This window comes from Prunus dulcis, chromosome 3 (assembly GCF_902201215.1).
Source record: "Prunus dulcis chromosome 3, ALMONDv2, whole genome shotgun sequence".
Taxonomy (NCBI): Eukaryota; Viridiplantae; Streptophyta; class Magnoliopsida; order Rosales; family Rosaceae; genus Prunus; species Prunus dulcis.
In genome coordinates this window covers 9066719-9082570 of record NC_047652.1, presented here as the reverse complement: position 1 = coordinate 9082570, position 15852 = coordinate 9066719, and the positions used below count along the sequence as shown (strand labels likewise).

The 15852-nt window shown below is 39.1% G+C and overlaps 2 protein-coding genes across 3 annotated transcripts; both read left to right on the top strand.

Annotated features, from left to right (window-relative positions):
- Positions 1-5979: 5979 nt before the first annotated feature.
- LOC117622294 (peroxidase P7-like) lies at positions 5980-8230 on the top strand. Its single transcript, XM_034352924.1, has 3 exons — positions 5980-6231; positions 6458-6649; positions 7510-8230. Exons 1-3 carry the CDS (start codon positions 6004-6006, stop codon positions 8056-8058), a joined length of 969 nt encoding a protein of 322 aa, XP_034208815.1. The 5' UTR covers positions 5980-6003; the 3' UTR covers positions 8059-8230.
- Positions 8231-10206: 1976 nt separating this feature from the next.
- On the top strand, positions 10207-15791 carry LOC117620828 (shaggy-related protein kinase zeta). Of its 2 annotated transcripts, none has more exons than XM_034351068.1 (12): positions 10207-10435; positions 11972-12064; positions 12376-12435; positions 12516-12788; positions 12907-12981; positions 13064-13120; positions 13441-13581; positions 13687-13737; positions 13815-13910; positions 14230-14313; positions 14560-14661; positions 15151-15791. In XM_034351068.1, the coding sequence occupies exons 1-12, from the start codon at positions 10313-10315 to the stop codon at positions 15244-15246; spliced, it is 1251 nt and encodes a 416-aa protein (XP_034206959.1). In that variant the 5' UTR covers positions 10207-10312; the 3' UTR covers positions 15247-15791. The 2 variants fall into 2 exon arrangements, with proteins under 2 accessions (XP_034206959.1, XP_034206960.1); XM_034351069.1 differs by lacking the exon at positions 10207-10435 and adding an exon at positions 10471-10672.
- The last annotated feature ends 61 nt before the right edge of the window (positions 15792-15852 follow it).

Genomic DNA, 15852 nt, shown 5'->3' with positions numbered 1-15852 from the left:
AACAATTTAATTGGCTAGCTCCTCAGGCAGATCAACTTGGGTCAAAACCTTGGAGCCCATGACAAGGAGAGAAGGATCCGCCAGCATACCGGTGAGCATTTTGAGGGATCCCAGACTAGTCAGTCAGAGACAAACTGGCAGGGGAGAGAACGAGATCGAGCTGACGAGACGCAGACATCTGCATGCCGTACTCTGAGCCAATTGATGATCCATTCAAGACTAGACTCACAGAGGGCACGATTCCGTGAATGATTGCGTGACGAACGCAATGACCGAAGTTCACTAACTCGATCGAGAACCAACTTGTGACGATAACTCGTGGAGGAATCTTCGCAAGCTCAATCCACCAACCTGCCTCACGGATAAGGCAACCAAGGAGGTCAACTTCTTCAAGTCGACGAGGAAGTCAACCATCCCCGCCTGAATCACGAGTGTCGCCAACGTGATCGGCAAGCCATGCACGCGGAGGATGTCGAGAAGCTCGTAAATGACCGACTTCGTAACTTAAAAGATTGGTGGAAATTTCGAAGATGCTCTACGCAGGGAGGTGGACCAAGCAAACTCTACGCCTTTCACTGCCGAGATCAAGCAAACTGCTCCCCTAAAGAGATTCTCAACGCATTCATTCACGCATTTCAAAGGGGATTCCAATCCCAAAAGCCATCTAAAGCACTTCAAAAGTATCATGATCTTCTACAACGCTAACGATGCGCTGATGTGCAAGGTGTTTGCAATGACCTTGCTAGAAGCAGCCCAAGACTGGTTACACACCCTGCCATCTGGGTCGATCAGCAGCTTCAAGGAGCTAGCTTATGTCTTCACCAAAGAATACACTTCTTACCGGACGATCAAGAAGAACCCTGACCTCCTATTCAACCTACAAAAGAAGTACGAAGAATTCCTTCGAGATTTCATCGAGAGGTTCAAAGCAGAAAGGGCGAACATCAAAGCAGAAGGATACCAGTAGATACTGCGAATTCCATGAAGGGCATGGTCATTACACAAATGACTGCTTCGCCTGGAAAACGCACCTTGAAGAACTGGTCGGAGACAGCCATTGCATGGAATTCATCGCAAGGGGGGCTATCCAGCAAATCAAAGATCGTGACGCGGCTGCCAATGAACCTCCACGAAAAAAGTCATGCGGATTAGCACAATCTTAGCGGACTTTAAGTGCCCGAGCTGACCACCGAGGAGCAGAAGAGAAAGATCATGCAAGCGACAAGCGAAGGTCTCCCAAGTTGTCACCTGCTACCCAGTCATGGAAGACGATCCCGACATCACCTTTTAAGGGAAGGAAGTTCCAAGACAACGGAATGCCCATCACCTCCGAAGGTACTATGCACGAAGCTCCTCTCCTATCAGCTCGGCTCCAAGCAGGCGGCCAGGCCTCCCTCACCTCTATTGAAAACAAGTTACTTTTAATGTTACCTCTGTAACTTATCTCTTTTGTTCAATAAAGCAATGTAGTCACGTAGATATCAATACATATTCAAGCTTTTGTTTCTAATGGAGTGGTCACAAATGCAATCGACACGTCTCTAGACATAGGCCAAACGGGCCACACTCATCTACACGTCTCTGGACGTAGGCCAAACGGGCCACTCTCATCGACAAGTCTCCGGACGTAGGCCAAACGGGCCACACACATTGACACGTCTCCGGACGTAGGCCAAACGGGCCACTCTCATTGACACGTCTCCGGACATAGGCCAAACGGGCCACACTCATTGACACGTCTCCGGACGTAGGCAAAACGGACCACTCTCATCGACACGTCTCCTGACGTAGGCCAAACGGGCCACACACATCGACAAGTCTCCGAACGTAGGCCAAACGGGCCACTCTCATTGACACGTTTTTGGACATAGGCCAAACGAGCCACACTCATCGACAGGTCTCCAGACGTAAGCCAAACGGGCCACACACATCGACACATTCCACTCTCATCGACACGTCTCCAGACGTGGGCCAAACGAGTCACTTTCATCTCATTGGCTCGTCTCCGGACGTAGGCCAAACGAGCCACACTCATCGACATATCTCCGGACGTAGGCCAAACGGGCCACACTTATGACAGGTCTCTGGACGTAGGCCAAACGGGTCACACTCATCGACACTTCTCCGGACGTAGGTCAAACGGGCCGCTCTCATCGACATGTCTTCGAACATAGGCCAAACATGCTGTGACCTGAGAAAAACACCCTATGAGATATGCAGAGCATGCTTGGAGTCCCTTAAGAAGGACCCTGGCACTTATAAATTCTCTAAGGGAGACACACAATCAAGATACTGGCTAGTTACTCAAGCAGTTCACAAGTCAATAAGCAAATTGAAGTTGAAAAAATAACTAAAATTTCCAAAGCAAGTTGACCAACCGGCCAAGTTCAACAATTATTCTACACAAGAAAGCATACTACAAAAGCTGAAAAGAAATAAAGGAGTCGACGATGCTGAATCAACCCCACGCTTGACTAGTCGTGACTCAACAGCTGGATCGCAATAGTTGAGCGAATGAGCACACCTCCCAGTTTGATCTCCATTCCTTGACTAATGCAGATGACTCTAACTTCAAAGAGGAATGCCAACATCTCTTTACTTCTCGGCAAGCAAACCACTTCATGGAGCAAATCACGGTCTCCAAGCTTGTCTGTAGAAGACTCAAGAGAAACATCCCGAACATCGCGTATACCGTCAATCTTCTTGTTATCTGCACTAACAAGATGTTTAAACCTTATTGATGGCGGCAGAACAGCTCTTACTTGAGTCTTCTCAGCAGAATGGATCCTTGTCTTTTTCCTCAACGGAGTCGCATCTTTCGCCAGCAAAGTTGTAGCTTCATTTCTTGAAGACTTGACATGTCGGCCATCCTTTTTTAATGGAGTCTGGCAGAACACTCATCCTGCCCAGCCGGCAGATCATCAGAGTTTAGACTATTCTGCTTCCATCTCTCAACATACTGGCAGGGGGCAGAACTCCAACGGTCACTGCTACTCCAACCGTCTTCAGCCACCAGCAACGACAATAAGCTTGGTCCCATCTAGCTGGTACTCGTCGTAAAAAAGAGAAGACAAAGAAAAAAATATACTTGCTCGACTTACAATGGGATGCACGACAACTTCTCTCTTCGACAAGCAATACAAATTCTCCAAGATCTCTCTCAAGCTAGAAAGTAAAGAAGTCAAGTTTGCGATGTGAAGAAGAGTGAAGAGAAGCCCTGCATTTATACAGGTTGGGCATCCTAGGTCAAGAAAGAATCGCAAGCCCATTCCTACTAGGAACCCAACTCCAAGAATAGTCAAAAGCCGACTCCAATTGGGACCCCAAATCCAATAAGGAAGCCCAGTTACAGCTGGACAACCCAAAGTTAATTCACACCTCCTCCATGCCACCATGCGCCATGCAGAAGCTGGGGGGCATTTGTGGGAACCTAATTTTAAGCAAACCCTAGGTCAAATATTTCCTTCCATTTGAGGATTATCTAATTTGGGGAGTCTTGCATTGATTAGGGATTTGATTCGCATTAAATCCCTAATTGATTTAAATCTCCTAAAATCAGAAAAATAATTTCTTTCCCAACAAGGATTATTTTTCTCAAAACGCTAACCCTACGAGGCTCTATAAAAGCATGGCTACACACAAGGGTTGAGGTACGTATGAAATCTCTACTAAAAACTCTGCAGAAAATTCCTCTCAAACCCTAGCCACCTCCTTTCTCTCTTTCTTTTACATAAGGCTCCGGCCGCCCAATTTACACCTTAAACACATCTCTGTACCCTAGTTAGCTAGTGTTTTTCTTACAAATACTTGAACTAATTTAGGCATCGGAGGGCATTTGGCCAACACCCCCCGGGTGTGGTCCTCTTATTTGTTTTATTTTGCAGGGAGAAAGAGGCGGCGAAGAAGAAAGGAGAATCTTTCGAACCGAATATTGTCATGGGGAAATTTGCTCCCACACCACGGACACCATTTTCCGTGCCTAAAAGTTAATGGCATCATGCGTCTACCATAATTACGTGTTTCGTGGTCAATCTGTGGTCAACATCCTTTGGCCATGGGTTGTTTGTAGTGAATATGAACATTGTTTGTGTTTCTTCTTTCTGTTGAAGTATAAATTATTTAAATTTTGAGTCTTTAATAGTGTAAATGATGAGATTAATTAATATTCAACCATTTTAAAATATGAAATTCAGAATAATTATGACTGTAATAAATGGATAAATTATTAATCAATATGAAATAATATTATTAATTAACCCGTTAGCGCTTGAGGGCTCCTATTTGAACTTTTTTTATTTTTTATTTTTGTGAAGGGTCCCTTTTAATGTGAAATCCTAACTTCGCTACTATAAGTCATGGGTTGTCAGTGACTTATAATGAGGTTTTCTAATACTACAACCATTGTGCTTTCTTTATTCTCTACTATCAAAGCAAAAGAAGTGAAAAATAAAAGAAAATAAAGAAAATAAAGGGAAACTACCAACTGGTCCAAGCCCAGTCCGGGAGTTGGTTGAATTGAACACAAGAGAAAAGTAGCCCGTACCTCCCACTTGGGAGTGTTATTTTCGTCAATGAAGAGACAACCCGATTCCATTCAAACTTTTACGGCATGCATGTCTCCTGACTTTTTCCTAGTTGACAAAACAACAAAGACTTTTCCTATCTAATTCTCAAAATCAGAGAGGTTTAGGTTATACTTGGAGCTTTGTAATAAGAGTCAATTACTCTACACATGTGTCTGTGATATGTTGAAACTGATAAAATTTAAAATTTCAATCTCAAAGAAACATATTTTCTATATATATACAGTCTTCTTCTATTGAGGGATTTCTCAAATAATTTTATTTGAATGACACCCTTTAGGATCTCTTACAAATTTTTTTTCAACGATTGAAACAATCTAATTTTTAAGTCTATATTCATAGATCATCCTTATAAAAAATTAGATAAATCGAAAACTGTTTCGATATCCAATTATGTCCTACAAAATCAATGAATACGATGCTTCAAAAAAGTACTAAAATTTCAATAATTCAATTGAGTGGTCAAATGATATCAGATTCAAGTGATTTTTTTGTAGAGATGATCCTTGAATGAGTATCTACAAAAAAGACGATTTGGATTAATGAAATTCAATACGAAGTGGGCCCTACAAGGGTATTCCTCAAATTCTTATTTGAGGAATCCCTCAATTAAAGCTCTCTGTATATATATTGTATATTTATATATATGCTGCATATGGCAATTTGGCATTGCAATTTTTACTGTCTTATATATTATCGAAATGGCATTGCAAATGTCAATGGGTTCTTAGCTCAGTGATAGAGCTGTTGGCATGCACATACTAGCTAGTAGTTTGAGGTTCCATTCCCCATAATACCATGTGTGTATGAGAATATACCCCCCCTTCCCCTTCCTGTGGTTTTTATTTTTATTTTTATTTATAAAAAAAAAAAAAAGAATTGCAAATGAGTTTTGGTATCCTCAAGCTCAAGGTGTCTTTGAACGAGGAATATCTAGTTAATATATATATACACACACGTGAAGGCAACTTTGGTGGCTCATAAGCTTATACCTAACCTAGGGAATCGTTGAATTTTTGAGAACGATATGTATTATTGGGGGGGGCCTAGTTGGCTTATCCTGTTTTGCTTGCTAATTGCTGATATGGGTGTCGTCCATCTTCTTCTTCTTCTTTTGTCTTTTTTTTTTTCTTCGTGTTTTACATGGATTTGGAAAAGTGTACAGAAGTCAAACCTGCTTTATTTGGTTGGATATGCTTCCTTTTATTTCTGTATTGGAGCCGATGGTGTCCCCTCCACCTTATGGTAAACGCGTTAAAGCAACAAAGTTTGAAAATGGAACGCCTTCACAGAAAACGTTCAAAATCACCTCTCATCTCTCATTCCATGCATGCACAATCTTACTCTATATATAGACTGCTTCTTCAATCCTTCTCCTTACACCACAAAGCCCAGCTTCATCTCTTCAGCTCTTATATTGATGAAGCTTGCAATGGCCTCTCTGTCCTACTTCTTCATTGTTGTTACACTCTTCATCTTTCCTTTTTTTGGTTGTTGTGCCAATGCACAACTCTCTCCCAACTTCTATGCAAGAACCTGCCCAAGTCTGCCGACCATCGTTCGCAATGCTATGAGTCAGGCTGTTGCTAGGGAGGCTCGGATGGGTGCCTCGATCCTTCGCTTATTCTTCCACGACTGCTTTGTAAATGTGAGAACAATACAGTAGTGTTTTCTTATATCGAACAATCTGATGTGTTATCGTAGACAAAGATTGTTAATTATATGTGGAATCATGTCTAAATATATTGGCAAAGAGAAAGAGGTCTCATTTTAATTTATGTCCGTGAGCCACCCAAAAGTCAGAAACGGTCCTAACTCGACTGTGTCCCATTACCATTTCGATTGTCTAATACTAACATGTTGTTTTTCAATAGGGTTGCGACGCTTCCATACTATTGGATGACACGGCCACCTTCACCGGTGAAAAGAATGCATTCCCAAACCAGAACTCAGTCAGGGGATTTGAAGTCATTGACACCATCAAAACCCGAGTGGAAGCTGCTTGTAATGCTACTGTATCTTGTGCAGATATTTTAGCACTCGCAAGCCGGGATGGAGTTGTCTTGGTTAGTAGCTAGCTACTATATTAATTTGACGTAATAGGCTACTGATATGCATATTGTGAAGCATCAAGCCTTTCCATGGATATTAATTAATTTACCATAAAATTTGGCCATATTTTGGGGTAGATTGGTTTTCAAGCTATGGTACAATCATTTCCTATTATTTTTGGTCCTAACAATTTAATTTCCTATTATTTTTAAGAAAATATCTCACTTGGGAGTAGTCCTAATTTCTTTTGTCGACATTGATTTGGAGTTGAATTATGTTGTGCATGTCAAATTCTCAATCTAATACATAAATTTTAGATCTCAATTTATTATTATTATTTTCTCTGTTTGGACAAGCGTTATTTTTTTAACTATGGTCCCGACTACTTATGACTTTCTGAGTGATTATCGAATATTAAGATAGTACGGACACGTAGTATATCTTGTAAATGTAAATGTGTTATAATATAAGTGAATATTTATTGGTATTATTTTCTAAAAATGAAAAAAATAAACCATGTCGTTTATCAACATTATAACACGGGTTTAAGATATGTACCTCGTGATCATATATTATTCTATAATTTCTCTGACTTTCATGGTGTCCCTGGTCTGATTTTGTTGCATGCCAACTCAACAACCTGCATGGGGACAAAACCTAACCTGCTACGTACATATTTTAAAATATCAGATTAGTCAATGATTGAATTTTAACCCATTTTAAAATTTGCATGGACATAAGCCCTCTACGACCCAATCCACATACCAAGATATCATACATATTCTATCCATTTATAGGAAAAGACCTCTCTTGCTTTTTCTTTTGTTTTGATCACGTGATATTCACATGCTCAATACTTTGTTTCTTTGTGCAGCTTGGAGGAACCCCATGGACGGTAGCCCTAGGCCGAAGAGATGCAAGAACTGCAAGCCAAAGCGATGCCAACAACCAACTCCCCTCCCCCTTCGCCAACCTCGCAACCCTAATTTCGAGTTTCGCAGCGAAAGGCTTAACCGCCAGCGATCTGACCGTGCTCTCCGGTGGCCACACAATAGGCCAGTCTCAGTGTCTTCTCTTCAAAACCCGCATATACAACGAGACCAACATTGACCCCAGCTTTGCCACCACTCGTAAGGCTACATGTCCGGCTTCGGGCGGCGATACGAATCTTGCTCCCTTCGATATAACCCCGACTCGTTTCGATAATAATTACTACAAGGCCCTTGTGGCTCGTCGTGGTCTTCTTCATTCCGACCAGGAGCTCTTCAACAGCGGGAGTCAGGATGCCTTGGTTAGAACGTATAGTAACAACGCCGCCGCGTTTTCAAGAGATTTTGCTGCAGCCATGGCGAAGATGAGCGCTATTAGTCCTCTAACTGGGACAAATGGAGAGATCAGGAAGAATTGCAGACTAGTGAACTAATTTTATAAGGAATTTATTTTTGCGCAACTGATAAATATTGGGTGACATATAAGTTTCCTTCATAGACTGCTAATTCAAATTAATATTAAAAGTGCACCAAATCTGTGGGAAAATTTTTCATGCCCATTGGAGAAGTATTGGCTATGAAATTGAAGCACGGTCAATGGTGTATGTATGAGGTAGTCTACTCCCAACAAACACATTGTTGTTAAAGTCAAATTTTGTGTCACGACTCAGCTTCCCTAGTAACATATTATCCGTTTTGGGCATAAGCCTTCACGGTTTTGTTCTAGGACTCAAGCTTATGTATGCTATTTTGCCCAAAAGGCTTTTTGCTACACCCATATATGACACTTCATCTTTCCCTTAGCCCATAACGTGATGTCACGAAAAAATTAAATGAAATTTAAAAAATCTACCAAAATAAAATAAGTAAAATTACTTTATTTTTCAACGGGTCACAAAAAAAGGTTTACGGATTAACATAAAAAATAACTCGTTCTTAAAGGTCACCAACAGGTCTACAAGTTATCAACACGAATCACGATCCGTGAAGGTGGAATTGGCCTACTAAAGTTTATGAGGTCTCTAATCTCACTTTGTCTTTTTAATTAGAGACAAAAGTATTAATTTGGCCAAGTATGCTGTTCCATGTACGAACTTCACTATTTGGGTTGAAAAGGGACTGGATTGGCTTTCCCTTTTCATTATGAATGATTTTGTACTGGGTACTCCTAGTTTTGATTGAAATGAAACTTGTTATTTTCATTATATATTAAAAAAATAAAAAAATAATTTAAAAAAGAAAAAAGAAAAAGAAGAAACATTGGTTTGTTATTAGTATGTAAAACATCGGGGTGTTCCATCCCATGTGATTCTTGTCTCTCTATTTTGCCAACAACTGTCCACAACACTTGCCCTGCACCAAAGGCACTCGATTCTTGCCCGCAGCCAGATGGGAGCGTGATATCACGCTCCACTAGCCGTGCGTGGCTCTTTTACTCTCCTTTGTTTTTCTATATAACTAAAAAATATATATATTTTACATACACACTATCAATGTATCAATGTATGAGGATTCGAATCTAAAACTACTAGCATGTTAATTAAGGTCTTTTTTCATTATGCTAGACTCAATTTGCCTTCTTAGTCCCTTTTATAAGGAAATAAAAAGAGAGTTTATTGTATTTTTATTTGGGTTAAATACTTTTTTGCTCATTAGATTTTATATGAAAATTTAATTTGGTATTTAGCCAAATTAGTCATTGTTTTCCTAAATTTACAATTTATAGACATTCTTTTATCTTCAGTTAAATGCAGTTTTTTTAAAGAAGTACCTTCAGTCTTCTTCCTCTAACTCAACGAGTTAGGGTATGTTGTGCTATTAGGATTTAACAAATTGGGGGAAATCTTGGGTTGAAATCAAAATTGTGAGGTATGAGGAAAATAAAAAAGTCAAACCAAATTAAAATGAAATCAACAACTTACCAATATATTTTGGTGCTCTATCACCTTGATTACGTCTCCTTGCCATCCAAAGTCGCCATACGATTCTCATTCAATCGATTGAGGCTTCAATATAGCATCTAGTCCGTAACCTTATAAGTTATACCTCCTAATTCCGATTTCAATCCAAGATTTTCTCCAATTTGTTAAACCCTAATAGCACAATATACCCTAACTCATTGAGTTAGAGGAAGAAGATTGGACATGCTTTGTAAAAAAATAAAATAAAAACTTCACTTAACAGAAGATAATGGAATGCTTATAAATTGTAAACTTTAGAAAACACAGTTACTAATTTGGCTAATTTTCTTTTTTTCACTGACCAAATTGAATTTTCAAGCAAAATTCACTAACCAAAAAAGTATTTAATCCTTTCTATTTTACAAGCAATAAAATACTTAAAATATACTTTTAGAATGGTTAAGGCAGTCACAATAATTTAGAATCAGCCAATACATTCACAACAAGATTATAGTTATGCTTATTATATTATGAGACATTAACTTAAATACTTAATTAATTCTTAATTTAAATATTTATTCGAAGTATGTAATTAATTCTTAACTTAAATATTTATAGGAGTAATTATATAGATATCGAACTCATCACAAATATGTTTCCTGTCATCTATACTCCCCCGATCAAGTGAAGAAAAATACAACTAGACCAAGAGCTAAATGGTGTGAGAGAGTAGAGAGCGAAAAAGAGAGAAGGTGGGTGTGTGAGAGAGTCGCAATCTCACTATCACATGGGGTCCTTGGCTTTGGGGCCAAAGCATCAACAAGCAGAGGCACAGCCACAGCGACAGCAAGACCACAATGAGCCACTGAACCACGTGACTCGCCGAGCCCCCGATATGGACTCCGACAAGGTACTCTCTCTCTCTCTCTCTCTCTCTCTCTCTCTCTTTCTAGCTCTCGCTGTCGCATTTCACAGCCACCTCTTTGAGCTTTGCTGTTTGCTCTCTTAGAGATTCTCCTTCTCTCTTCTGTCTCGGTCTTCATGTTCGTAGAGGTAGGTTTCGGTGCTTAGATCGACCTTGATCCAGCTAAAAGCTTCAATTTCCTCACTAATTAGAAGCGATCTGCAACTTTCTCTGTGTTCTGAGGTTAGAGTCGTCTTGCCGGAGCTTCTCTCCGGGCTCGGCTTCGATTTTATAACTTTTTTTGTACTTTTTTTTCTTTCGCATTAATTTTTATTTCCCTCTGTTATTTTTGTCTGAGATCACGTTGCTTTAGGAAAATTAGGAGGAGAAAATTATAGAAAATGCGGCGTTGGCTAATTTTATTTGTGTTCATTAGCTGTTTTGTTACCTAAAATGGAAATATTAAAGACTTAATTGAGCCGAATTTAGAAATTGTGATTGCTCTAACTTTCCCATTTTGCCAATCTGGGCAATTGGGTTTTGTTGCTTTTGCATACTAGCCCTTTTGTCCAGTTTTCGCTTTAACTTTCAACTATCTCATGTGATCTATTTTTGAAAAATTCTCTACTGGTTTAAGTTTGACGCTACATTATTTCGGTTAATCTTATTGGACACTACTGAACTTTCTTTCTTCTTTTATGTTTTATTTATTTTTATCTTTGCTTCTTGAATAGGTTTTTTCTGATCTCATGCTTGTTTTGGTACTCATTTGGTGGTTTTTGGAGGCTGTTGTCAATCCGATATCTTTTGGGTTGTCCAGTTTCTTAATAATGTCGTAATTTTTGCTGACTTTTTGTTCTTTTTCTTTCCTCTACGTGGATTGTTCTTCAAAGTATTCTAGTTTGCTTCAGGAAGTTGATGTTCTTTGATTCTTTATTAACAGTAGTTTCTTTAAAATGCAAGTTTTATAGCATGTGATGCTTTCTTGTAAACTCGGGTTACCTGATTTTGCTTTAGTTTAAATCTCTGTTGAGATCTTTGTGCTTTCCCCTTTCCTAAATCTCATTCTGAATATCCATCAGTTTGTGTCTGTTATGCTGTATCGTTAAGTCTATTTCAAATTTGTAAGTATTAACTTTTGTTATCATCAATGCGTTCAACATTTGATTGCTTTAGACTGTTGTTAAATGTACACTAATTTTTCACTTTGTGTAGGACACAGGTTTCCAAGCACAAAAATTTCAAAATTCTCACTAATATAGAGGGGGTTGCATGTTTTTATATTTTTTCCACACAAAGAATGTAGTGCAGCATAAGACACAATCGTACAAACAATAGGATTTATGTATTAGATACATGCAATTAGTTTCTAGACGGCAGTTGTAGACCAACAGAGCCGAACTCAGATGAAGAATGAAGATTGATAAATGTTAGAATTGGTATAATAACATAGAGGCATTGTCCATGTGTTCATCTGCACTCTTTTATGGCTATTCTGCAGTTTGTGCTTATGTTTGTATGTTGTGTTGCTATAAATTGCAGGAAATGTCAGCTCCTGTTATTGAGGGAAATGATGCAGTCACCGGTCACATCATTTCAACAACCATTGGTGGCAAAAATGGTGAACCCAAACGGGTTAGTACTGGTTCTTTCTTTCTTCTTTTACCCCATTTGGTGGCTACAATTTGACCAAACTCTTTCTTCTTCCCCTTTAATTCCATCTATTGCACAAAAATTTGTACACTTTTCGCCTTCATAATCAAGGATTACTTGACTTGAGAGATGATAAATTCTTTATGAACACTGTTCCTTGGTTCCTTTTGGTCGTAAGAGGTGCTAACAGCTGAGGCCCTTTACCTATGATTCTGATATGTCGAGCTTCTGAAGAATTATTTGGTTTTCCATTCTTTTTGTATTCTGAGGTGTTCCTCTGATGTTGGTTGCAGACGATCAGTTACATGGCAGAGCGTGTTGTAGGTACTGGATCATTTGGAATCGTTTTTCAGGTATGGATTTTACTTAATGGAACAAAGTATTCTCAATTTCTTTTCCTCGTTTGAGTATTTGGCACTCTTTTTTCTTTCAGGCTAAATGCATTGAAACTGGAGAAACGGTGGCCATAAAGAAGGTCTTGCAGGACAGGAGGTATAAAAATCGTGAGTTGCAGTTGATGCGCTTGATGGATCACCCAAATGTTGTTTCCCTGAAGCATTGTTTCTTCTCTACAACAAGTAAAGATGAGCTTTTCTTGAATCTTGTTATGGAATATGTACCCGAGACTATGTACAGGGTTCTGAAGCACTACAGTAGTATGAACCAAAGGATGCCACTAATCTATGTGAAACTTTATACATATCAAGTAAGAATCCTTTTTCGTTTTGTGTTAGTTAACTTATTGTTGGTTTTTATGTTGGTAATCATTTATACTGGCTTATGCCCTTATAATAAATGGAAAAGGAAAAAAAAAACCATTTCAGATTTTTAGGGGCCTGGCTTATATTCATGCTGTTCCTGGTGTTTGCCATAGAGATGTGAAGCCTCAAAATCTTTTGGTATGTGTTTTTTGTTTATTGTGTTTGTTCTCTCTAAAATGAATTGGATTTTTTATCCCCCATTTTCCAATATACTTTGCAGGTTGATCCCCTCACCCATCAGGTTAAGCTTTGTGACTTTGGAAGTGCAAAAGTTCTGGTATGTTTTTCCTCACATCATTTAACACTTTACTTTTATTCAATTATCTGACTTTTTTTGGGGGGGAATTTTGATGGCTGAATGACGATTTTCTTTGATGGTTGTTAATCTTTACTTCTTAACAAACCAATAATTAATCAGCTGCCTATTGGATTAAAAATATTGCATGATTTCAAAGCAAGATGTTTTTGCCAGTCTGGCTATACTTAAATGACTTGTCTATGCTAAATGCTGATGCAGTTTCTATGTTAATGTTGCTAAGAAAATCAGTTTCCTTTTATATTTCAGTTTAATGATTTTTTTTTTTTTTTTCCTATCAGGTCAAGGGGGAAGCAAATATATCGTACATATGTTCTCGTTACTATCGGGCTCCTGAACTCATCTTTGGTGCAACAGAATATACAACATCCATTGATATCTGGTCAGCTGGTTGTGTCCTTGCTGAGCTCCTTCTAGGCCAGGTTTTCGACTTCTTTGTAAATAATATTCTTGTTCTTGGCCTAAGTTTTTTGGTTAGACTATATTTGGTTTTTGACTCATCAAAAGAATTTCCCGCTCTTCTACAGCCATTGTTTCCAGGAGAGAATGCAGTGGACCAACTTGTAGAGATTATCAAGGTCTAGCCTCACTTTCTCTGTTGAATTAAGTGGAGCATGCAAGTGCATGTGCTTACACTGTCAATGTCTTCTTGCAGGTTCTTGGTACTCCAACTAGAGAAGAAATTCGATGCATGAATCCGAACTACACAGATTTTAGGTTCCCTCAGATTAAAGCTCACCCTTGGCATAAGGTATGCATTTAGATTATAACCCTTCAAATAAGTTCATCCTAAGGGCTGCGTATAGAGGAAGGTGTGATAACATAATTCGCACATGGGCATAATGTACAGATACGTTCATGTCTTTATGTTCTGGACACCTTCTGTCCTAAAATTTCCTGGGATTTTCCTTTTATTTCCTGATTGTACTCTTCCTTGTGCTTGTCCATACTTAGCTGTGCTGACCAATAACATTATTAATTATGTTTACACTAGGATTATAGCGTTTTAATTACTGTTGTCTGTGGGATTATTATAGTTTATGCATCTGCACCAATGTTCCTTTATTCAGGTTTTCCACAAGCGAATGCCGCCTGAAGCAATTGACCTTGCCTCACGACTTCTTCAATATTCGCCGAGTCTACGTTGCACTGCGGTGAGTAGGACTCCCTTCGCATGGAGTACTTCTATTGTTTCAAGATAAAGCCCAAGACATCATGCTTTGGGATGTAGTTTTGAATAAAGATTAGAGCAGAGCTGCCTCTGTTTAGAATCTATCTTGGTGCTGAGCTGCAACTTTTGCACTTAGCTGTAGGGATGGAAATGTTTATTTGTCAATTTTGGATAGTTTCACTCCGCAACGTGCATAATATCTAAATTCTCACTGATTGCCCAATTACAGCTAGAAGCATGCACACATCCTTTCTTTGATGAACTTCGGGAGCCCAATGCTCGCCTTCCAAATGGTCGCCCACTGCCACCACTTTTCAACTTCAAACAAGAAGTGAGTTTCAGATTTATTTATTTTTACCTGTTATCAATCTTGACACCTTGAGGTAGACCAATACTCAATGCCACTGATTCAGATGTGCTGGGCCTTTCGGTACTTTAACTTGGCACTTGTGAACATGATGTTGATTCATTCTACTCGTCTTTGAAGAGTGGCTAATAGCCACCTGGTGTCAGAGAAATTACGTGATATCTTGTCTGGTTGAATAAGTCCTGAGTTATTTGGATTTCTTCAAATTTTCAGTAGCATGAAGGTCAAATATACCATTTTCCTAGGTTGAGTCCTGTTTCGTAACTTGGAAGAATTAGGAACCAGTTCGATGAGCATAGGATGACATATCTACATTTCTTCTTGTCATTTTCTTTGCCATCGACAAGTTGAAGTGAAATTTTTTAGCTGATTTTCTTAGCGAACGCATTTTCTACTCTTGGAAGTTTTAATTGACTCATCCCTCTCACCAGTGCTTTGAAAATTGACTTGCAGTTAAGTGGAGCGTCACCCGAACTGATCAACAGGCTCATACCAGAGCATATGCGGCAGCAGACTGGTCTTGGATTCCCACACCCAGTTGGTACTTGAATGTAAAGTCATGAAACAAGGAATTATCTGTTCTACTAGTGGATGGATGTGAAGCAAAAGAGGGCCTCTTTGTGGTCTATATAACACTCAGCATTCTGGCCTAATATGCTGTTCTCGCCCTCCCCTCCGATGATGTATACATATAGTGGCTCTCCAGCTTAACCTGGAAATTGTTGATCCTGTCTTCTATGTCATTTTAGCCCAAACATACTGTCTTCCTGCATCTGTACATCGTTTTGATTGTAATGATTCCAGAAAGCCAAATGTATAAGTTTATTCAAATCTAGCTAGGGTAGGGGCTGTAAAAGTCCGGTGCCCCGAGGGGCATAATAGTAGTGCGGCTTGTCGTTTACCTTTTAATTATGGTGTTGTTTCTGCTGTCTGTTGCTGTCTTGTCTCGAATTATATTTTGCTATTGTTGATTTCTGTATTTTTTTAATTTCTTCAATACTGCCTTCTTCTGGATAATTTCAAATCTCTGCTGTTTAATGGGGCAGAGGTTTGAGCTTCATAATTTAATAGAACATTCTTGCTCAGTGTTTGAAGTTGGTATCTTTGGGGTTGGCAGTAACGAAAAATTACTGCTTGGTTTAAAATTTAATAGTA

Coding starts and splice junctions, on each gene's coding strand:
- LOC117622294 (XM_034352924.1), top strand. CDS start 6,004: ATGAAGCTTGCAATGGCCTCTCTGTCCTACTTCTTCATTGTTGTTACA. Junction 6,232..6,457: donor TCCACGACTGCTTTGTAAAT/GTGAGAACAATA, acceptor GTTTTTCAATAG/GGTTGCGACGCTTCCATACT. Junction 6,650..7,509: donor GCCGGGATGGAGTTGTCTTG/GTTAGTAGCTAG, acceptor TTCTTTGTGCAG/CTTGGAGGAACCCCATGGAC.
- LOC117620828 (XM_034351068.1), top strand. CDS start 10,313: ATGGGGTCCTTGGCTTTGGGGCCAAAGCATCAACAAGCAGAGGCACAG. Junction 12,789..12,906: donor TGAAACTTTATACATATCAA/GTAAGAATCCTT, acceptor AAACCATTTCAG/ATTTTTAGGGGCCTGGCTTA. Junction 14,314..14,559: donor CGAGTCTACGTTGCACTGCG/GTGAGTAGGACT, acceptor GCCCAATTACAG/CTAGAAGCATGCACACATCC.